This window comes from Astatotilapia calliptera, chromosome 20 (genome assembly GCF_964374335.1).
Source record: "Astatotilapia calliptera chromosome 20, fAstCal68.1, whole genome shotgun sequence".
Taxonomy (NCBI): domain Eukaryota; kingdom Metazoa; phylum Chordata; class Actinopteri; order Cichliformes; family Cichlidae; genus Astatotilapia; species Astatotilapia calliptera.
Genome location: NC_137441.1, coordinates 11,289,608 through 11,312,708, shown reverse-complemented (window position 1 = coordinate 11,312,708; position 23,101 = coordinate 11,289,608). Strand labels below are relative to the sequence as shown.

Here is a 23,101-nt window from a genome sequence, read left to right as displayed (position 1 = left end):
AAGAGTCACTGAATAGTGATCATCAAAACACAATTTAAGGGAATATCGTCCAGAAGAGTGCCAGTGGAGTACTTTGTATGTCGTCAGTTTTTTTCAGTTCAAGCGTTGGGTTTTTCTTACTTTATTTGTCACTTTTGTCTGCTTTTTTGCTTTGTCTTTTATTTTTGGTCTTTTAGTTAAAATGAATGGAAAATAATCCAATATGTTTCAAATAGTGTCCAACTTTGTTTTAAGTGCTGGGAAAGGCTGTTTCAGCACGACACACTAAACCAAGTCAGTTTGTTTGTTGAGCAACTGGACCTGCTTCCACAGAGGCTTGACATAAACCCCAATCAAACACTGCTCTAATTAATTTGAACACAGACTGTGAGCAACCCCGTATCACACAACAAGACTGGCCAACCTCACAAATGTTCTCATGGATTAGTAAGAGCTAATCCCAGCAGCCAGGCTTCAAAACTTCATGAAAAATCCTCCCATTACTGTAGTTGCAATTCCAGTGGTACATCCAAGCTCTTAATTGTATTCCGAAAAGCAATAACATATAAGCATAATGTGAAAGTGTCAACACACTTTTTTGCCATATAACGTTAACACATGGAAACACAACCAAAAAAAAAGCATGTTCAAAGCAAAGACGTTCTTACTGCCCTGTTGCATTGTGCTGCATCACACTCATACTTCCTGTCATTTGATCCCTGTTACTACATTACAACTACAGTGCAGAACGGACGAAAAAGAGCAAATGAAATGAGGGAGAAACATAGAGGAGAGTGTTGTGGGTGATAATAATTAAAAACACAGACTCTAGTAAAAGCAGAAGAGGTTTTGTTAGAGACATTCTCTGTCAGTGAACACTTGCAAGTCTTCTGGATTTGAGTTTTCAGCTCATATTTTATTCAGCAGCTTTTTGTACATTAATAATATGTGCTTCATATTATGTTAGTTATGTTTATTGTTAACACTGTCAGTGAAACTGAAAACATATCACTACCAAGACAGCAAGTACAATAGATATCTTCTTAGGCACTTTAAGCGTGAAATTCTGGGATGATAAAAATGTTTAATGAGCTGATAGTTGCTGTCATTATATTTTTGTGTGTTTATTTTATTTTTGCTGTCATTTACACCTCCTATACAAAATAACTGAACTATTTTAAAGCCTTTCAACTCCATAACAACTATAATGATAGTCTATGCAGCCAAAATCACAACAGCTAAAGGTCAGCCACTGCATAGGTAAAATGCCATTTTATCTGGCATCAGGGCAATAGCAGTTAACAAGGCCAGCAAAAGGGCCAACATGACACTAATAGGTCAGTATTTATTAGTATAATATTAGTATGTGGCTCCACTTTTGAGATTATACAGTTAGGTCCATAATTTGCTGGACAAAGTAAACGCCTCAGTGGATTTTGAATCAAAACATCAATATGTGATTGAAGTGCAGACTTTCTTTTCTTAGGTGGATTAAAGATGTTTAAATGTTTAATAAATAATAATAATAATAATAAAAATGTTTAATAAATAAAGCTATTTTCAGAAGCTCAAAATTAACTGGACAGACACAATTTTGAGGATTGTTTTTAGAACTTGTAAGAACAGCAGCTGCCTTAAAGTGCTGCTTTTTTCTCTTTTTTTTTTGGAGGTCTCTCTGCATTAAGTTTTATCTTGATGGGGTTTTTTTGCCTTAAGAAACTCCTGGGTTGCTTTTGCAGTATTTTTTGACTCATTAGTGATTTGCATTGACATCTGTCGGATCGGTTTTGAAGCATTTGTCTGAGTCTGAGCAGAGAGCATAGCCCTGTACACTTCTGTCAGCAGTCACATCATCAATAAACATCAGTGACCTACGTACCCACGCTATAACATCGCCTTTCACCATGTTGAACAGATAACGCAGTATGTTTCAAATCATGAGCTCCGAGCACGAGCTCCATATGTTTCTCTTCCTGCTAATCTAGTACAAGTTAACCTTGATTTCATCTGTCCAAAGATATTTTTTTTTATTTATACCTGTGCAGGCTCTTTTAGATGTTTCTGAGTGTAAGGTCTTGATTGTAGACCTTGACATGATGATACATCTACGTCCTTGACGGTGTTTTTGACTTAGTTAGATGCTATGAAGCTGCTTTTCTTAACCAAGGAAATAATTCTGTCATCGTGCATTTTAGTTGTCTTCTGTGGTTTTTCAGGCCTTTTGGTGTTACAAAATTGGCTTTCTTTTAATTAATACACCCGACTGTTGCATTAGCTGCTCATAAACTTAGCTACTTTTAGTCTGATGGCCTACCTAATTAAAAGCTATACAATGCAAATTCAACACTTGGAAACAATTTCATATATTATGCCTGCTTCAGTTGTCATGAAATAACATGGGGACAGGCCTCATGTGATCGTGAAACACCTTTTCAGTTTAAATGTCCAGTTATTTTTGAACCTCTTAAATTCAGGAACTATGTATGAAATGTATTTTTTGTAAAATCTCACGAATTAAAGCTGAAAGTCTGCACTTTAATCACATGTTGATTATTACTTTTTTTATTTACCGGTAAATCCACTGTGGTGGTGCACAGAGGCAAAACTTCAAATATTGTGTCCTTGCCTAGCCAATTATGGACCTGTTACCATAATGGAGTGTAAATGCATTTTTAATCCTATGCAGTGCGGTGCATTATTTTTTACATTGTAGTAAATAATATCTATATTTATGCACTTGTTTTCTCCTTAATATTTTCTATTCTCACAATAATCTGCTCAGTGGCTTATCATTGCTTTCCTTCAATATAACAATAAGGCTTTTATATAAGTTATTATCAACAGCTTTTTTTCTACAGTGAAAAGTAAACAAATTACAGCAAAGCACTCAGTTAAGTCAAGATTAGGAGATCACTGAGTAAGTTGAAGCTTTATCCTTTTTGCATAGCATATTATGGCATGAAGCACTTTCAAAACTAAATTTAACAGGAAGCACTTAGAGCATAATCCTCCGCTAAAGCAGCCCACACTTGAGGCACTATTTACTTTTAGGAGTTAACAGTATTTATATATATATATATATATATATATATATATATATATATATATATATATATATATATATATATATATATATATATATATTTTTTTTTTTTTTTTTTTTTATTATTTTGTTTTTCTTGTTCTTTTTAAGCATACTTGGAGATGTTTGTGGTGCAGGAAAAATCAGAAAGAGCAGCATGACAAATGTTTACTTTGATTACATAATCATTATGCAGGGCTAGGTAATGGATAATAAGTAACGATATGTAAATGATTGGACATGAATATAACTTGAGCTTGTTATACTGCAGTAAATGTTTACCTTACTGGGCAGCTAATTCTCTTTCTTTTATTTTTAAAAATATTCTTCTTCTTCTTGAGAGCTGTCTCTTCTTATTTTCTTTAAAGAGACAACACATTTTGGTGTCCACTTGAAAGAAGCAAAGATGAAATGTAAAAGTCAGCTCAAAGATCAAATGTGACATGATATTTGGATGCAAACTATAATGTGACATTTAGAATCCCTATATACTAGTATAATTTCATAAATGTTGCCAATACAAACAAATGTATTAGAATTATAAAAATGGTTTTAAAGATAAAATTGATTTTAGGAATGTTTGACCTTGAATAAAAGGTCAGAGGTCCAAAGTAACATGAAATTTAGAATTCTGGTCTATAATTCCGTGTCCACCTACATGTTGTCAGTAAAAAACACGGAGAGTTAGAAACATAGTTTTAAATAACTCTATATTGCATTATTATTATTCCTTTGAGTTTCAGATCAATCTATTGAACCTGAAGGAACGCAATGTGACCGAAGCGCTTTGAGTGCTCATGTAGAATAGAAACGTTCTACATAAGAACCAATCCATTTATATGTTGACAATGCACACTTCAAGTTTTTTCCACCAATAAATCAGTAAGTTGACCCGGAAGACCAAATTTTGATGTATTGTTACCATGACTCCCCTCTACACCTCTACAAAGTTATTAGAATTCATTCAAAACTTTTTAAGCCATCACCTTTAAACAAAGATTGACACACACGGAAGTTATTGGTCATTTAATAGTTAACGTCTTTTTTGGAAAATAGAGGCCCTAAAATATTTTATTTTGGAAATCATAACCGGAAAAGAATCTTCCTTGACACTAACACTGAACTTCCGGTATCAGAAACCGAGGAGGAGGAGCTAAAACGTCCGTGAAGAAACAGGAACCGTCTCCTGTGTCGTTGAACGTCAACTGATGACAGCCCTATGAGAAAGAAAATAAAACGAAACAAATCCTTGCGCTTTGTTTTTGGTAAGTTTATACATTTGTTCGCTTTATCGCGGCTTTTCTGCAACCAGTTTTTTCTTATTAAACGACATAATATTGAAGTGAAAGCAGAAGTGATGAACTTTATAGGCCAAGGGCAACCAGAGCTGTACCTGTTTGGCAGGATGACACTGATACAAGCTTCTGCTCTCACTGTTTTGCATATCCTGTATCCGCAAAATTCTCCTGTGATAATATCAGAAAAGCTTAGTATCAGTCTGCAGTTTTGAATTAAATCTAACTAGCTTGAGATTTTTAGCGTATAAGCTTCACTAATCATATATCTGGATATTTGGCAGAAGAAGAATGTATCTTGTATTGCATGAATTTAAGTACAATTGAGTTCGTTACTTACTACATTAAGTAGTTGATGAATAGATATTCTTAGCAGAAAATCATTCGTCTTTTTGAATTAATGAAAAAAAATCCAACTATTATAATATTTCCAGCTTCTCTAATATGTGTATGTGCTTGTTCTCTTAGTATTAAATGAAATTTAGCTATTATTAGTTTTGAAGTTCGGTTCAATGTAGGACAAAACAAGACATTAGAACATACCTACTATTTTTTCCTGACAGGACCACAAAATAATCAACAAATGAATCAAGGGGGAAAAAAATAATTCACTTGTATGTTTTGGTTTAAATGGTTTTCCAAAATAAAATATTTTTTTCACTCAGTCATCTGTGTCACCTTATACATATATGCACACTGTTTGGATCCTCTTTATCAGCTGGTGTCTGACATGTTTCACTAGTGACCAGTGCTCCCTGACCAAGACCAGTTGTGCCAGGACAGCAGGGCAGACATCAGACGCCTCATGGCTGCCAGGCACCAGAGACCTGTGGCTGCTTCAGACAGCTCAGCGAGGACCAATGAGAAGAAGTGCTGTGAGTGGTTGCCTTTCTGTCTGTGTTCTTTAGATGCAATATGAAAATGAGAGGTGTAATTTACCCTCTATTAACGAATTATTATGTTGTTGAACTTTCAGGCTTTAATCTGGTTATCTTCAATCTGGAATGTGGGACAGGGCCTAACGTAGGAATTCAGCAGATCTCTTTAACTACACAGTGTTAATGGGATGTGCTGTGACAAATTCCAGTCATGTCTGTTCTTGCCAGAGAATGGCCTTCCACAAACAGTGATGGAAAAGCAAGGGGGAAATGTTTCCATTTCATGCTCGAGCAGACAAGGTTACGCTGTGATATAGAAACATTAACCTGCAGCAAAGAGATGACGACATTGTTACGTAAAATAAAGGTTAACTAGTTAGTGAACTTTGCAGAGGTGACATTTTATTATTACAGAACACTCCCACTCTTTGCTGTCACTGTATACAGTAGGCATACCTGCCCTTTTATTTTGAAGGGTAGATTTTAGAGGGGGCTGGTTTTGAAATGTCCTTGAATGATTAATAAAGTTTATAGTTATGTGTATCTGTTTTGGTTTGTTTTTTTGTACTTATGCAAACTGCAGCTTGGGCTTCCTACATGACCAATTCTCCAACTATGATCGTGATGATCGGATTGCCCGCTAGGGGGAAAACCTATATGTCCAAGAAGCTCACACGCTACCTCAACTGGATTGGAGTACCAACAAAGGGTCAGTAATCAGGCAATGCCTGTTTCAAAAAGTCAGACACCTTTTCGCAGGAAATCAAGCTAGTAAAACCGGATATGTAGGTTAAAAAAATAAAACTGTAGATCAGTCAAAGTTAGGGTGGTTATGATGGAGTCTATGATCATCAAGACTGCAAAAATATCCATCTAATAAAAATCTTGATTTTCAGGCAAATTATTTAATTTGTAGTTGTATATGTCAACATCCCTCAACACATGTCTCTATTTGTTGTTGTTCACCTATGTTTCAATGTACACATAATGCAGCAGAACTGGTTTGACAGATACAGCTGGTTAGGCAGAGGCAATCCTTGTCACTTAGTTTTATTGTCGTTCTCTGACTGTTTGTTTGTTTGTTCCCTTGCAGTTTTTAATCTTGGAGTGTATAGGAGAAATGCAGTGAAGTCGTACAAGTCCTATGACTTCTTCAGACATGACAATAAAGAAGCAATGGAAATTAGAAAGTGAGTAAATTAAATCCTATTCATATATGAACGTACTTTCATAAAGTAGTTCTTGTCACTAAATGCACCTGGCTACTTTCCATGTAGGACAGTCATGCAAATTCCTTTGTTGAGCCGCGTTGTGTTTGCCTAACTGCTTTGATTTCCTGCTTATTTTTCCACAGAAAGTTTGCCATAGTGGCACTTGCGGATGTGAAGACCTATCTGAGTGAGGAGGGAGGGCAGATTGCTGTAAGGACACCATAAAAAACCCTGAACATTATTTGTAATACATTTAAAGCAGGGTTTGATTTATGCTGAATGCTCCATGTTGTCTCTCAGGTTTTCGACGCCACCAACACTACCAGAGAGAGGAGAGAACTCATCCTTAATTTTGCAAAAGATAATGCATATAAGGTTAGAACTGCACTTATAACTGAATAATGAAACAGTTTCTGATCACCAACCTTTTGTTGTCAGATCACAGTAATATAATGAAGCATGCGATGGCTCTTCTTGGCAAGTCTTTTCTTGGAAAAAATCCCATTTACAGCCAGTTTCCAAGAAGCATATCTCAGATATTTAAGACACCCAGAGGTTACCAAATCTTCATGACTGGACAGGCTGAACATTCTTTTCTGAAAATTGTTTTGGTTTCAGTGCCTTTTTCAAACTGTATAACAGACAGTAGTTAATTTGTGTTGCAGTCATTTAAAAATGTAAAATGACACCTTTCCCCCCTAATTATGCACTTCTATTTTTTTCAGGTGTTTTTTGTTGAATCAGTATGTGACGATCCAGATGTCATCGCTGAAAACATTATGGTAAATCATACATTTACTTGCTTTTTGTCTTCATGTATCAGCAAGCTTGTATCCCTGAAGTAACGAAGCTCATGATATACCGTAAATGTCTCGTTCACATAGGACGTGAAGGTGTCCAGCCCAGATTATCCTGAGAGGGACAGAGAAAGCGTCATGGGGGATTTTCTGAAGAGAATCGAGTGTTATAAAGTGACCTACCAACCTTTAGATCCAGACGAACACGACAAGTAAGAATACCCCTACTAGTTGTATTGTTCTAATCTAATAATCTAACTCTAATTTAAAATGGAAATATTTTTTTCATGGGAGTTTAAAGTCAAGGAGATATTTTATGTAAAAGAGCATGTACCTGCAGAAGTTGTCCAGAAGATGGAAACAGAAGCTCATTTATCGTGCAAAGCAGTGATTCAGAGGTCATTACTTCCTGAACTCCTACTAACTTAGTTTTAAATTTGGAAGCTTAGTGGTTTGTTTAAAGTCTTTGATAATTACACTGATAATATATTTAGATTTTTATTGATCTCACTGAGATAATACAGTGTTCTTTTAACTGTAATAAGCAAGAGTAGTTGTGGATCCTTTTACTGCTTCTCACTTCTTATGACCTTGTTAACAAGCTACTGAGAGAGAATTTTCCAGTGTATTTACACTATACCACAAGTACAAGATATGTCTTCTTTACCCTTAAGTTTTATTGGCCTGAGATTTATGTGATTCACTTATTGTTATTTTTCCTCTGCCTTACAGGAACCTGTCCTTCATCCAGGTCATCAACGTTGGCCGTAGTTTCTTGGTCAACAGGGTGCAGGATTACATTCAAAGTAAGATAGTCTACTACCTCATGAACATCCACGTCCACTCCCACTCCATCTACCTCTGCCGACACGGAGAGAGCCATCACAATGTGGAAGGACGTATAGGGGGAGACTCTGAATTGTCAGAGAGAGGAAAAGAGGTGCTTTAGTTTTTTTTCTTGTAAAGAGTTAGATGAGATTGGTAACAATGCCCATATTTATGTTTTAAATTTAATATTAACACCAACAGGCTATTTTAGCTTAAACAGATAAATAGAGGGTAATGGGTGATTTGGCTCTGGCTAATATCACCTTCAAAACAATAAGCTTTAAAAGGAGGTGTGATCAAAAAGTTCTGGGAGAAGGACGTCTAACTCAAAACTTAGACGTTTCTCCAGTTTATCAACAACACTTTTACCTTGATTTTTATTTATGTGATGTGGAGACAAATCTGGCCACATTATAAGTGAAGATATTGTAGGCAAAAAAATAAAAGATTTCACTATGCATTTATACAGCTCTCACCACATAATGATATGGGATACAAAAATTTGAAGACAGGAAGGGGTGTTTTCTAAATAAATGTGAAGACCGTTGTGAAGTCATCTATACATCCATTTTCTGCCATTTATCTGGATTTGATTTATGAGGACAGCAATCTAAGTAGATGCCCAGACCTCACTTTCCCCAACCACCCCCTCCATCTGATCCCAAGCCAGCTGAGACACATAATCTCTCCAGCATGTACTTGGGCTCTTGCTGGTAGGACAGTGTGCGAACCAGCTTACCTAGAAGCCATCCAGGAGATATGCTTGTTAGATGCCACCCTCACTGGTATCCAGCAACTCATGATTTCAGTCACTACCAAGAGCTTGTAGGCTAAGAATGTCAATCGACTGGTAAATAATTAGCTTCGTTCACTTTAGACTGCAGTTCACATTTCAACCATTGCAAACCACCTTGCTGCACACTGGAGGTCACTGCCTGACCACATCATCTGTGAAAAGCAGAAATGTGAACAGAATCATTGATGAAGGGCAGCCATGGTGGAGTCCAAGTCTCACAGAGTCTGACTTACTGCATGCAATCCAAACGAAGCACTTACTACACTGACTCTTTCTTCACCTCTGGTGTCCATCATCTGGTTCAGGGGTTACCGCCGTGCACTTTGTAGCCACAGCGCTGTAGCTCTCAGCTTCGGCAATAGAGCTGCTTAACATGGTCCACTCATACTCAGCTTTTCTAGCCTCTAGTTTCTAGCCTTACTTGTTTGGTGCACAAACCTGAAGAATTTAAGGAGGGGCATCGTTGTGAAATTAAAGAACACATGTAAGTTGTCAGAATGGAACTTGCAGAGAGTGATCTAAAAGCAGCCTAAACATTTTAAATCAGGTTAGGTTTTTGATTCTTATGGTCCTGCTCCTTGAACCTGTAAAATACAGTTCAACTGAACGTGGGAAGAATGACTTTATAGTCAGTTCTTAAACATATTTGTGTTTTCATATGCTATGTTTGACAGTTTGCAGCTGCACTGAAGAGGTTTGTGAAAGAGCATAAATTGTCAGACCTGAAAGTTTGGACCAGCCAGCTAAGACGCACCATTCAGACAGCAGAGGAGCTGGGTATTCCCTATGAACAGTGGAAGATTCTCAATGAAATAGATGCTGTAGGTATTACTTAAGTTTTATATATACAAACTTTTGTTAAACTTCTTGAAATACAGCTTAAAGTCTGCACTTTAATGACTCCTTGATTGTTGTGTGCAACTGTGATGTCTACAGAGGAAAAACTACAATAAATGTGTCATTTTCATGTGTGAAACTGTATTTGCCTGCATATATTGGAACGGACACCGTGAAAACATGATAAGTCTCGATCTTATTACTTTGTATTTTAGGGAGTGTGTGAAGAAATGACCTATAAGATGATTGAGGAAAAATACCCAGAGGAGTATGCTATGCGAGACCAGGACAAGTATCATTACCGCTACCCTGGAGGAGAGGTAAAAGGTTTAATTTTCTCCTGGAGTGTTGTTTGACCTGCCATATATTACCACTGTGAGTTTGTCAAGTTTATGCAACAGGCTTTAAATTTCAAGTTTATTTTTTACTTTTTATTTCTCATTATTCTTTTACCATAGTGTGAATGCCAGAGGGCTGCGGATGAATCATCAGTCAGAAAAACAGAAGTTAAAAATGTTGTCAGCTGCAAGAATAGCTTCTTTTTTCTTTTTTTTTTGGACACTTTTTATTTGTTTAGGAACATTTTTATGCAACAAGCTTCTTTTTTAACTACAAATGCATCATTATATGTGACAGAACAGAAGATTTTATGCTGAGATAAATAGAAATACGATGAGCTCATATTGCAGAGGAGAATAGAATAAAGACACGTCAGCTATATTGTTGCTGTTCATCATAACTAACACTGACTAATAAAGAAAAGGGAAAATTAAAATAACAGTAAGCACATGACAAAATTAGATCTTGCAGTAGTTAGTCAAAGATTTTTTGATGTAACAAACTGAAAAATGTGAAACTGAATGGACCTCTTTCATTTGACTCTCTCCATAGTCCTATCAGGACCTGGTTCAGCGGCTGGAGCCAGTGATCATGGAGCTGGAGCGACAGGCTAATGTTCTGGTCATCTGTCATCAGGCTGTCATGCGCTGCTTGCTCGCATATTTTCTGGACAAAGGCGCAGGTGACATGCTCAGAAATAGGATATGCTAAACATGCTAAAGAACCTTCTCAGATTACAGGTTTACAGTGCTGAGTGATCCATTTCAGCCAGCATTGTCATTACCACAACTAATTTGCCCAGATAAATAAGCACTCATTCATACAAGTTAATTCAATGCAATTTAGTTGTATTTAAATAGTGCCAAATTACAACAACAGTTGTAATACAGTCAGCAGAAATACAAAGTTAACAGAAATACACTAAATGACTCATGCACGTGCAACTTTAATGGATGAGAAGCAGTTTCCAAAGCACTTACTATTTTTGTTTCTTTATATTTGGAGAAATATCACATGGGGCACTAAATTTAGATATTGTCATGACTTTGAAATGTGCATTTCCACATTACCAGTTGTTTCCTTATTGTAGATTATGCACTTGGCATTGTGTGAATGGCTGCATAGCAGTGCCAAAGGCCACCAGTGTGCAGGTTTACTTTTTAAAAAGCTGGTTTTACTTTTCACCAATATATCCTAAAAAAACTATTTCATTTCAGCAAAATGAAAATAAGTGATTTTTAAGGAATAAGTGGGCCTGTAAAAGAGGTAATCTAAACAGAACCTTTTTCTAATTTACTGCTTAAAAAAGTGAGAGACAGCTACCTATATATTCGTGGATGAAACCATTATGAAGGGAGAAACCGGAGGGACAGTAACTAATTCAAAGCCCCATTCCTCCATGCTCTCACAACAGATGGTTTCATTTCACTCATTAGGTCTCTGTATTTCAGCCAGCCGCACCCTCAACCCCCTCTTTGGTCTAACCAGAAAGGACTAAGCCAGGTACCTCATAAAGCAGAAAAAGTAATTAAAGCAACCATCATTTAGAATTTTAGACTACAGTCTAATGTAATAAAACGTGTGGAAAAAAGAAACACAAGCTAAACAAGCTAGGTGTGTACAATGCAACTCCAGTGACTGCAACAAAAATATGGTAATGATGTAATGATGTGGGAGTTTGTGAAACCATAAATCTGGTTTATGTGTTGAGAGTAGTGTGGCTGAATATTGCAAAAGGGTCATTTCAGCTGTTGTGCGGCTGTGGGCACGGCAATCGCAGGCTGAGCAGTGAGAACCGCACATAACTGCCGGGAGGTGTTTTCTGAAGAATGAATAGTAAATTTATTTTAAGCCTTTTTAAGTGCTGCACACTTTCAACCAATCACAATCTAATTAATTATTATTCTCAATCTCATCTACAAATGGCGCCAGACTATTGCGTCACACACTCTTAGTGCTCAAAGTGCAATTCATACTTTTATAGACATCAGCCAACTGTGCGCTGTTAGTACGTGCATCTCTAATTCATATAACAGAATTAGGCACAGGCTTAGATGGATGTTGTGTCCACCCACCATGTTTTCTGTGCCATGAGCTCTAAGTTCCAGCGAAGAACCTCTAAGAATAGTACAGCTTTAACTGCAGTATACTGTGTATTAAGCTGTGTCCCAGTGCAGTAAACAGGGTGGATGTTATTTGGCAGAGCAGAATCACTGATATAAATATTTTGACCACATTAGACAGTGGATGGTAATGAAACAATCAATCATTTAGTTAGACTTTCATTCTGTGATTGTCTTTTTAATGCCACCACATGGGGGAGTCTAAGTCACAACCTTTCAGATCAACTTTTTCTGCATGTATATTTTTTAATGAATATAGGGGGAAACAGCCACATAAAAATGCCGACTGTTTCCAGATTAATCAAAATTTAACATAAGGAACATCTGCTAAACATGACGCAGTGAAGAGAGCACCACTCTTTGCAGACTACTCTGTTTTTAAGACATGTAGGAGATGATTGGTTTTAAAGTAGCACCATGTGCCTGATAATGCACTGAGTTATATCTCCAGAGATTTAGATATTCAGGTATGTCTGTAAAAAGTGATGTAAATAAGTGACGTCTGTAATGACGTACTTCCTGATTGCCGCTGTCTTCTCCAGTGTTTGGAAAATAAACAGATCAGAAAGACGCCATCAACAGCAGTAGCAAGAGTTCAAGCTATACAATTAGGACTCCCCGTGATATAGAAATGTGTTTTTAGTGTCCCTCTATATTTTCATTTATGAAGGTAAATATTATGACATAACGAAAATGTTGTCTAGAAGGGTTAGAAAAAATAAATGAGAGTGAAAATAAAATAACAAAAACACAGGACAGGAAAGACTGATGTTGTTATTATTGGGCACAAACAAGGTAAGAATGTCGTATATGTGAACGCCATTGGCAATCAGAAACTTGGAAAGGGACAGATTAGATCATTATGTGCTGAAAGCTTCTTTATGTACTTGATCATGTGACGTGAGCATTACTTTTGGAAAATAATTAGTTCACTCACTACCATAATATGGCGTGGGCAGAAGTGGTTCTGTCAGTCAGCAGAGGAAGTGGTCAGTGCTCCTGGATCGGTTTAAAAGCTCAACCACAGTCTGACTGCAAAAACCAAAGTGTGGGTGCTGCTTTGACTGGCTTCATGTCCCACTGCACTGCCCACCCATGAGACATACAGCAGAGTTAACAGCAACATGCACTGTACCTCCATAAAGCGCAGCATAAGTTTTACAGCTGGCCTGCCACTTCAGACATGACAGTAAACTCCACAAACATGTAGGAGAATATGAAAAGCATGACTGGGTGAAACCACAGTAATCTCACTGGCCACTTTTATTCATGTTGGCACAGATGACCTGCCCTTCTTGAAGTGCCCCCTACACACTGTCCTAAAACTCACCCCTGTGGCTTATGGTAAGTCCCTACTTTGTTGTTAAGTCAACTAAACATCCTCACTTGTTTTTGTTGCCTTGTTGTAATGTATTTTGGTTCCTTCTCCTAGGTTGTAAAGTGGATGTATTTGACCTGGGGGTGGAGGCTGTCAACACTCACAGGGATAGACCATTAGTAAGCTTGCCTGTTTTCTAGTGTTTCGTATCGCAAACATGTGGTCAGTTTTCTGTAGAACCGTTCATCCTATTCTTTGTCACGTGTTTGTCCATAGTATGGAGTCTGAAACATCAGTCATCTGTGTTAACCAGCGCCATGTTAAGAGTTATTCTTTGGAATAATTGTTCCTCATTCTCGAAAAGCCTTTCAGAATTGCACTTGTAATTTCGATCCAACAGTTAGATAAGAAGATTTATACCAATCATTCCAATCATATCTGACTATATCTAGAAAGGAAGCAGTGGAAACAACAGCTAGCCTGTGTTTAAGTTATTTACAGTCACAAGCCACTTTGTTTGGTTGCTAGTATACCATTCTAGGATCGGGTTGGATCCACTTTAGCCTTAAAACCTGTCTTAATTCTTTGTGGCATAAATTCAACAAGGCACTGAAAAGATTCCTCAGAGATTTCGGACTATATTGGCATGATAGCCACACATAGTGGCTGCACATTTATCAGCATGGTCTCAGTCTACTGCTCCACCACATCCCACAAAACATGGTCAGCAACAATAATGAGCTAGACTATGGTGTTTAATCAATGCTCGACTGATAATAAGTAAGGAAAGTATCCCTCCCACCTTTACACCACCAACAGCCTGAACTGTTGCTACCATCTGAATGTTACAGTAGGAAAGCTGACTCATCAGATAAGGCAATATTGTGTTGTCCAGTTTTGGTGAGCCTGTACAAATGGTAGCCTTGTTTTCCTGCTCTATCCTAACAGTACTAGCACCCAGTGTGGTGTTCTGCTGCTGTATTTGTACATTTGTTTCTCGGTTCCACGTCTTAAGCGTACAGAGATACTCCTCTGCATATCTTGGTTGTAACTAGCAGTTATTGCAGTTACAGTTCTCTTCCTCTCAGCTCAAATCAGTTAGCTGCTTTCACCCAGCAAACTGCTACTTACTGAATATTTTCTCCTTTTTTTTTTTTTTTTGAGAATTTTCTGTATTTGTATTCAAGTTTCGGAAATACTCAGACCTGCTCTACTAACCATGCCACCTTAAATCGCCTTTCCTCCCCATTCCGATGCTCTGTTTGGACTTCAGCAGGCTGTCTTGATCAAATCAATGAATAGCAGTGCTGCCATGTGATTTGCTGATTAGATATTTGTGTTAACGAGCAGTTTACAGGTGTACCTAATAAAGTGGCCAGTGAGTGTAAATCTTTGTCCCAGTTTTTCTAATGTAATGTGTGGGACTATTTCTTGATCAGGTGCAATGAATCCTGGAGTTTTGTCCTCACTGTGCGGGTACGGCCATTGTCTCTGGTGGGAGATAGGTCAGTGCAAAAAAGTTTTCCACCTCTCCTTGTCCATCTGTTGTTGGCTCCAGGTGGAGGGGAGCTCTTTGGTGACTCCTTTTTAGTGTTTCTTAGTTGGCCTTTCCTTTGTTTCCCTCAGAGATTCCTTTAAAGGGTATATCTGCTAGTGCTACTTTAAAAAGCACGTGGCCCATCATCCTCAGTGCCTTCTCTTTACTTGTTCAGCAGGTAGTTGGTTTAGTGTTTCTTCTACTAATGTCAGCAAGCAATAAAAACTACAGGAAAGTCTGTGGTAAGTTATGTGTGAGGTATATTATTAACTCTGTTTCTGCTTTTATAAACACCTGTTGTGTGGGGAAATACATCCAAACTTGTTTATGTACTCAAACACCTTTATCGCTTTTGGGAAATTCTATTTAAGGAGTTCCCTTAAATGTTCTGAATTTTAAGAAATGTATCAGGACATCCCCTTGTAGCACTCATCAGTGAGGTCCATGTCTGCTCTCTGCCCGTGGAGCTCATGCTGATTAGTTACAAGTATTTAAAGTCTGAGTCCTGAGACAAAGTGGGTGTTAACACATAAACACGTTTACTGAGAAACCTCTTGTTAACTGTGGTGAGAAATATCCTGTCCCCTCAGACTAACATGACAATGGCTCTTCTATTTATGGTTGTTTGTGTCAGTGGCTGTCTTTCCCAAACATGGAACGCACTGATTTTAGACCAAGGAGAGGTTTAGTCATTGTAACATAAAAGTTAGTCCACTTTCTCTTTTTGTTCTTTGCTGAGCAGAATAAAGGCCAAACAGATGCCATACCAGCTTTCCTTCGAAGAAACAGCTTCACACCGCTGTCCAGCCAAGACCAGATTAAACGACCTCGTCTTTACAGTGTGGGGAACCCTTCACATACTCGTATGTCCCAGGCCCCTACTTTACCCAGCATGCAATTCTCTGAGGCATCTGAAGGGTCAGAAACGGTACAAAGTGAGGTCAGTGCCTTTCTCACACAAGATACTGTGGTTATAGGTCAGCTGGTATGGCTGAATATACAGATAAATATTATATATTCATATAAATATCTGAAACAGACTAAACAATCAGCAAATTATGTTAGATGAGTCAGAATGTATCAGAATAAATAAAGTGATTCAACCAACATTTACTATTGTTGCTCACACAATGGATGATGAGATGTCCATGTGGACATGCACTGGCTTTTTGTAACAATTTAGCTTCAAAGTCGGCTTGGCTAATAATGATAATTAAAAAGCAGTGTGACGGTGTAAAAAAACTGTGTTATTTTATCCACCATTTACTCTGACACTGAATTGCGTGGGACACTAACAGTACCAACGTTGCCTTGCTTGTAGCCACAAAGGTTCATGTGAAAAATGGAGATAACAAAAAGTCTCAGTAGGCACAAATTTGGAGGCCATCCTTGCTTGTCTTGTAACAGTGAAGACACATGACACAACTGGCTGTGAAAAATTAGCAAAATGAAAACTGAACTAACATTTGAAACTAATACTGTAGATAGGGCTGCTCAATTAATCGAATTTTAATCACGATTACGATCTGGGCTTTCAACGATCATTAAAAATGACTGAGCCGATTATTAGCCCCTCCCTCATTTATCCGCGACACCTTAAAGGCCGGTCCGTGAAAATATCCGGTTGTTCAGTGATGACACGACGAATCCTACTTCCGGGTCTAAAGTAGTCTGCGTTTAATATGGCTTTTGTGTTGTTAACATGTTTAATGTTATGTATTTTCTTCTATTTGATCTCAAAAAGCTCCTAAAACAGTCAGTGATCACTGTTGAGCTCCCTCGGCTTTTATTACCGCTAATCATTTATTTAAGCTCAGTTTTTAAAACCTTACGATGTAACTACAGCCCAGCCCATGCAGCAGTATATGAATGACTAACCTCGTATTGTGGATGGATTATCTCAGTTGTTCTCCTGGCTGAAGTTTGGTCCTTTTACAGCATCCTGCCATGCGATTACATTTGTTCCTGACCACCGAGAACACTCACATTAACTTTTATCGAGTGGAAAAAAAGTTAGCTTGTTTATATTATGCTAACATAGCTGTGTCGCTAGCGGTCACGTAGCACATCATTATATACCAGCTAGCCCAACTTCAGTAACCCTACAAACGTCACTGCTGTTTAGTTTTCTGTCTTCATTTATGCTGGAAGTGATAGCAGAGCTGTACGTTTTAATTTGTTTCCAAAACCCCGCAGTCAGGACATGCTATATTGTATTTAGATAGAAGCTAGCGAGCTAACTCCCTGCTAACTTCTAACTCCGTTAAATGTCATAAATTCCGTTTTCATGGATGCCTGGATGTTAAACTCAATTGTTACACCTGGTAGAGCAGAACGCTGATCATTTTATTAAAGATGAAAGACTTTAGACAGTTTTTCAACTCTCAGTAATGCCATAGTGATCGTTTGATATATGGACCTGCAGCGGAGTTTAGACCCAGACACGGCTAGTGACGTCAGACTGAACAACCGGATTGTCGGGCATAAACCGGTCCGTGGCGCAAAAAAGGTTGGAGACCGCTGATTAAGAGGACCCGAGGGAAGCTCGGAAAGCTAAGCAGAAGTTATTTGGAGAGTGACTGCCGTTGGTTGAAAAGAGAGTTTAAAAAAAAACAAACTTCAGTGGTGTTGCACACTATTTTATATTATTTTTTTAAAGTCATTGTTAACCCTTTAAAGCCGGTCAGAGCAGCACGCTCCGTTTTGCGTAACTATTTTTAAATCCCTGTAGAACCTGAACCGTGTAAGCTAGCGCAATGATTTGTTTTGCATATGAAACCGGAGGAGTTGTACTTACATCTTATGCCATCAGCTTGTCCTCGGTCACGGTTTCCTTCCACATATAGCTTTGCAAAAATTGCATAAAAAGCGCTTGCAGGAACAAAAACATAATATTCCAGAAACACGCTTTGCCGATCCTATCAGCTGTTCGTAACACTTCCCACAGTGAAATGAGGCACCTGCTGTTTTCTTTGCAAATTTGCATCATAGGATTGTTTTTTGTTTTTCCTGCAGTATATAAAAATTGGTGTATCTCCAAAATAAAACTATGAAGACACTCAAAATAAATTTCCTGTTGTTGTAAACTATTTTTTGCAACTTTATTGTATTTAAAGTTTTGAGGGATAAACCTCTTAAATTTCTCCAAGTAGAAATATATGTAAACAAAACAAAAGCGATTTTCAATTTTTTTTGTAGTTTATTGCACTTTTTTGCAATTTATGTAATTACTATGGACTTAATGCATACATATTATTAAAATATGGGCTATAACAGTTGTATTGAAATGCTCCCACAAATGGCACTACAGCATGTAAAAAAAAATAATAATAATATAAGCTCTGGTGGACTTGGTTCCATAGTAGGTCTTAAAGGGTTAAATAAATATCGTCAAATAATCGTGATCTCAATTTCAGTGAAAATAATCGTGATTATCATTTTTGCCATAATCGAGCAGCCCTAACTGTAGACATGATTAATATAGGAAAAAGTTAAAAGTTGAAAGGTTAACAGCAGCATACAGTGAAATATGATGACTGAAAAAAACTCAAAGCAACTAAACCAGTCTTATCATTATTTTTTATTATGAAAAGTGTTAGACAAACAGAACCTTTGGTAATCAGTTATTACTGGAATATAACGGAACAATGTTATCAAGTGCTATCAAGATTGTTCTTTAGTTTGTTCTAACGTGTTTATCACAGGTGCAATGCACCGTCTGGACAATCACTGCTCTGCATGTACTCATATGCCTATCTTTTCTCATACCATACAGCATGAGGGAGGATTATTTATCTTTTTATTTAAATAATTGATTCAAGGTTTAAATAAAAGTATTCTGTATGTACAAATGTACTTTAAGTGTTAAGGTTTTGGGCTGGCAGAGGCCAGCATAAGCAAACCCAGGATGGTTTGTTTTTCATGTTCATGGATGTTTACAACAAGCAATGTTCCTTCATAAGGATGTTGGATGTGTATACATGAATATAACTTTTTTTCTCCAATGTTTTTGCTTGTGTTGTTACCCAAAAAGTGACCTTTTAGCTGTAGTAGGACAGAAAATCAGTGTCTCACTCTGAGCTGTGACCTCAGATTTTAGTATTAGTTCAAGTTCAGTCGGTGCCAGTCAAAACAAATAGCTCATTCCTGTTTGGGTTAAAGCAGTCTACTTTCTCTCCCTTGCTTTTCCCTCTTGCAGAACTCTCTAAATGGTTTCACTGGTGCAGACACAGATGACTGTGTGGAGTTTAAAAACAGAAGTACATAAAAAGGTATTCATAACCTTCCTCTTATCTGTTACACAGAACATTATACATATATCAGTATACTTTATACTCTGTACTGTACTTTACAATACTATACACTCACTGGTGACCTTATTAGTTACACCTTATTAGTACTTGTTTGGATCCCTTTTGCCTTCAGGACTGCCTTGATTGATGGACACATCAAAGATTTTGGTCTATATTCACTTGATAGCATCAAACAGTACAGATTTGTCAACTGCACATCTGTGATGCAAATCTTCCATTTCACATCCTAAAGGTGCTTTCATGTTGTTAACACCAAGTTCTGACCCTACCATCCAGATGTCACAGCAGATGTTTGTCCAACTTTGTTGACTCTGTGCAAATTATAGCCTCAGTTTGCTGTTCTTAGCTGATGGTGCATTTAGAAATGCTCTTCGGCATACCTTGATGGTAGCAAGTGGTTATTTAGCTGCATAAAATAACATAGCAACAATCTGTTCTCAAACCACAGTTCCAGAGATCAGCTCTTTCCAAAAGCTTAACAATAAAAGTATGTCTTCAACTTTAATTTAGAGGCATTCACTCACAGTTGATGGTCACTCAGGAGTCATTCTACAGCAGGGGTCGGCAACTCCAGGCCCCCTGGATCAACACACCTGAATCAAATGACTAGTTCATTAACAGGCCTCTGGAGAACTTCAAGTAATGTTGAGGAGGTAATTTAGCCATCTGAATGAGCTGTGTTGGATCAAGGACACATCTAAAACCAGCAGCACACCGGCACTTGAGGCCTATAGTTGCCTAGCCCTGTTCTAGAGCCTTGGTGCAACTGCAGCAAAGGCTGGATGGATGGATGCAGGTGGAAGATCATTTAAGACCACTGGATTACAGCAAGTGCTACCAAGGCTGGTAGCACTGGAGTAATTTGATCTCTCTCTTTTTTTTTCTTGAGAGTGTTCGAAACTGTGGTTGACCACAGAAATTTGTCAATTTTACAATTTGTGTCAGAGATTTTTTAACTTGTGTTTTAATGAGAGGACATTAAAGTGCCCTTTCAACTATTACCCTCCCAGTTAATAGTTGAAAACTAATGGAAATCCAATTTCTTATAGGCAACATTACTTTTGCTGACTGACGCTCACTGGGTATTTTGTGTTTTTTCTTTTTATAATCATTATCTGTAAAGCCTAGAAATCATTGTGTGGGAAAAACCCAGGAGATCAGCAGTTTCTGAAATACTTGAAATAGCCCATCTGTCACCAATAACTCTGCCACATTCAAAGTAACTTAAATTACCATTCTTTCCCTTTCTTTTGCTTAGTTTGAACTTCAGCAGGTTGTCTTGCTCTTGTTTTCATGCCTCAAAGCAAAGATTACTTGCATTAACTAGCAGTTGCCGAGGTATACCTAACAAGGTGGCTGGTGAGTGAACTGTATTACAGTTGTCTCATTGCTTCATTTTTGTCTTTTATCCCAGGCTTTTCTCGACAAGTCCAGTACTGACCAGCAAGGACCAGCAGAAAGAAACCCAAAAAGCTTCGGTCATTATGATTTTAAGCATGGACTTGCAAGTTAGAGCATGTGTGTACATAAATGAAGTCAGCGAATGTGTGATCCATTCAAATATACAAATCAAACACTTGTACCAAAGACACTCTCAACACCATCCATTAGTTGCTAGCACACTCCATATAATATTGCAGATTACAGTCATGGTGTGCTTTATTAGATGTCGAATATGCTGATTGTGAAATTTATACCTCAACCTTTTTTCTTCAGTGTAGTATAAGAGAATTTCTGTCTTGAAGGAAGCCATGTGCAGCCTTATTTTGTGCTTAGATTGTTTCACTTTTAATTTTAAGGTCACTTAGTTATGTGCATTCTCCCTCTGACAACATGTAGCAATAAATGTATTGTGAGGTGCAATTTAGGTATGCAGAAGTGCGATTTAGTTTTCAGGGGGAAGCCATAAGCTGTAAACATTAATGACATGTTTCGTCCAGCCCTATAAAAAGTGCAGGATCTACTGTGTGTCGACTTTAATCTGTGACAGTTAGTTAATCTTCTCTCTTGAGATGTGTACTTCTTCTTTTATTTTGTCTTCCGTATAAATAACAGCTTTGATATAGAATCATGGCACTGTGATCATGTAAAGCTGCTCACCTTTGAACTGCATAAAATTAATGCAGATTTTCTAAACACAGAGGTTACTTGTACAGCAGTATTGGATGTTATGTTGGTTTGTAATGCTTTAGATTTCGTCACGGGGAAAAACAAATCAGGGCCTTTGTAGTTCTACCTTTACTGTCCATATGGAACGACAAGATTGAAAAAGGGTCATTTAGGAAAGTACCTTTATTTACAGGAATATAGGCTTTGACCCAGGTAATCAAAGATATGATATGCAAAATTGTTTCCTTGAATGGAAGGAAATGGAATTGACGACACATTTGAATGTCTTAAAATGAACTTGTAGCTAATGTAGCTGCACACATTTTACCACAGTTACACTGTTTTTACACAGACTGTCATTTGTATTTAAGACTGACTTGGAAATAAAGTCTTTATTCCAGTAAAGAAATCTGTGCAATCTCAGTGGGAGTAACCTTCCTGTTTGCTAAACTCCAGAGACATGCATCAACAGAGTTGAATGAGGGAGCGATCTAAGGACAAATCTAAATCTGGGAATGAGATACATTTAGATTGAAATGTAACAGTTGGATGATACAAATCTGATATGTTGCTTTTGTGACACAGCTTTTCACTGCGTGGTCTGTTCTGCTTCTACTGTAATGATAATGTTTTCTAATATGTAAATCCAGCAGTTTTGTTTCAGAGTTCTAAAGAAAAAGGAGCTCTGTGCAGCACATTCAGCTCTGAATTGTGAATTGTTTTTGTTCTTATTTTAAATAAATAAATCCCAACTTATTTGATTCATGATTTAAGATACTGATTTGTATTTTTTGTGATTACTACCAGGAAATCAGGGAAATGCATGAAGAAAAAAGAAAGTAAAAGCAGCACTGCTGAGAAATGACCCTCACATTGCTTTGACGCCTAAATAAGGCCTTGAATGACTGGAATGAGATAAAAAAAGCTCTGGAAAACTCAACAACTGATTACAGAACAAAATATTCCAACTTTTGTTTTCTTGGTAAAAAGATTTTAAGTGGTTTTTGCATGGTGGGTCACTGTTGCATCTCTCTCATGACTTCAGTCATACATGACGATGATTTGAACCCAGAATTCATCACTCCATCAGGCCCGTTGCCACTGATTTTCAGTGCAGTTCTTAGCTCTTGTAATTTGGCCTACCTCAACCTTTTCTCACCGCCTCTCTTCCATCCCTGACGAGGCTTCGACAAAGAAGACTGATCAACTGAAGGGCCAAAAGCATCTCTCAGGTCCTGTGTAAAATCATAGCTAGATTTTTCTCCTCATTTCTTAAGGACGTGGGTTTCAGTTACTGTTCTTATTTTCATTTTTAAGGTCTGTTATTTCTCATTTTGTCTTTCACTTGTCCTGTTTCCCTGATTTTTTTTTTATGACATACTGAGATATGCTAAGTATCTGGCTAATAGCTCTAATAGTCCTAATAGCTCTTCTGGGAATCACATTTTTGGTGTAAATTTAAAAAAAAAAAAACCCCCAAAACATTACAAACATATATTATGCATGGTAACGTGGTTGCAAATCAGTGATAGCATTAGCATTAGCAAATACACTGTGGGACGCAACTTGTAGTGCACAATTACTGTTCTTTAAAATATATTGATGTCAAAATAATGGTTAAACAGATAAAGTGAATTCGTAACTTATTTTAAATGTTAT

At 37.4% G+C, this 23,101-nt stretch overlaps 1 protein-coding gene across 3 annotated transcripts; it reads left to right on the top strand.

Moving 5' to 3' along the window:
• The first annotated feature begins 4,176 nt into the window (after positions 1 to 4,176).
• On the top strand, positions 4,177 to 22,210 carry LOC145423238 (6-phosphofructo-2-kinase/fructose-2,6-bisphosphatase 2-like). 3 transcript variants are annotated; one of them, XM_080295496.1, is made up of 17 exons: positions 4,177 to 4,326; positions 5,099 to 5,231; positions 5,818 to 5,943; positions 6,328 to 6,424; positions 6,589 to 6,655; positions 6,746 to 6,820; positions 7,171 to 7,227; positions 7,330 to 7,454; positions 7,975 to 8,182; positions 9,541 to 9,687; positions 9,919 to 10,023; positions 10,595 to 10,724; positions 13,447 to 13,509; positions 13,598 to 13,662; positions 15,763 to 15,960; positions 19,219 to 19,291; positions 20,748 to 22,210. In XM_080295496.1, exons 2-16 carry the CDS (start codon positions 5,162 to 5,164, stop codon positions 19,285 to 19,287), a joined length of 1,602 nt encoding a protein of 533 aa, XP_080151622.1. In that variant the 5' UTR covers positions 4,177 to 4,326; positions 5,099 to 5,161; the 3' UTR covers positions 19,288 to 19,291; positions 20,748 to 22,210. The 3 variants fall into 3 exon arrangements, 2 of the variants coding, with proteins under 2 accessions (XP_080151622.1, XP_080151623.1); XR_013904340.1 differs by lacking the exons at positions 19,219 to 19,291; positions 20,748 to 22,210 and adding an exon at positions 14,923 to 14,988 and having other exon boundaries at positions 15,763 to 15,902; XM_080295497.1 differs by lacking the exons at positions 15,763 to 15,960; positions 19,219 to 19,291.
• Positions 22,211 to 23,101: the final 891 nt, after the last annotated feature.

What these genes read in the sequence shown, in the direction of transcription:
- LOC145423238 (XM_080295496.1), top strand. Translation starts at nt 5,162, where the DNA reads ATGGCTGCCAGGCACCAGAGACCTGTGGCTGCTTCAGACAGCTCAGCG. An exon ending in TCATCGCTGAAAACATTATG is followed by an intron (nt 7,228 to 7,329) that starts GTAAATCATACA and finishes TCGTTCACATAG; the next exon opens with GACGTGAAGGTGTCCAGCCC. An exon ending in TGTCAGAGAGAGGAAAAGAG is followed by an intron (nt 8,183 to 9,540) that starts GTGCTTTAGTTT and finishes TATGTTTGACAG; the next exon opens with TTTGCAGCTGCACTGAAGAG.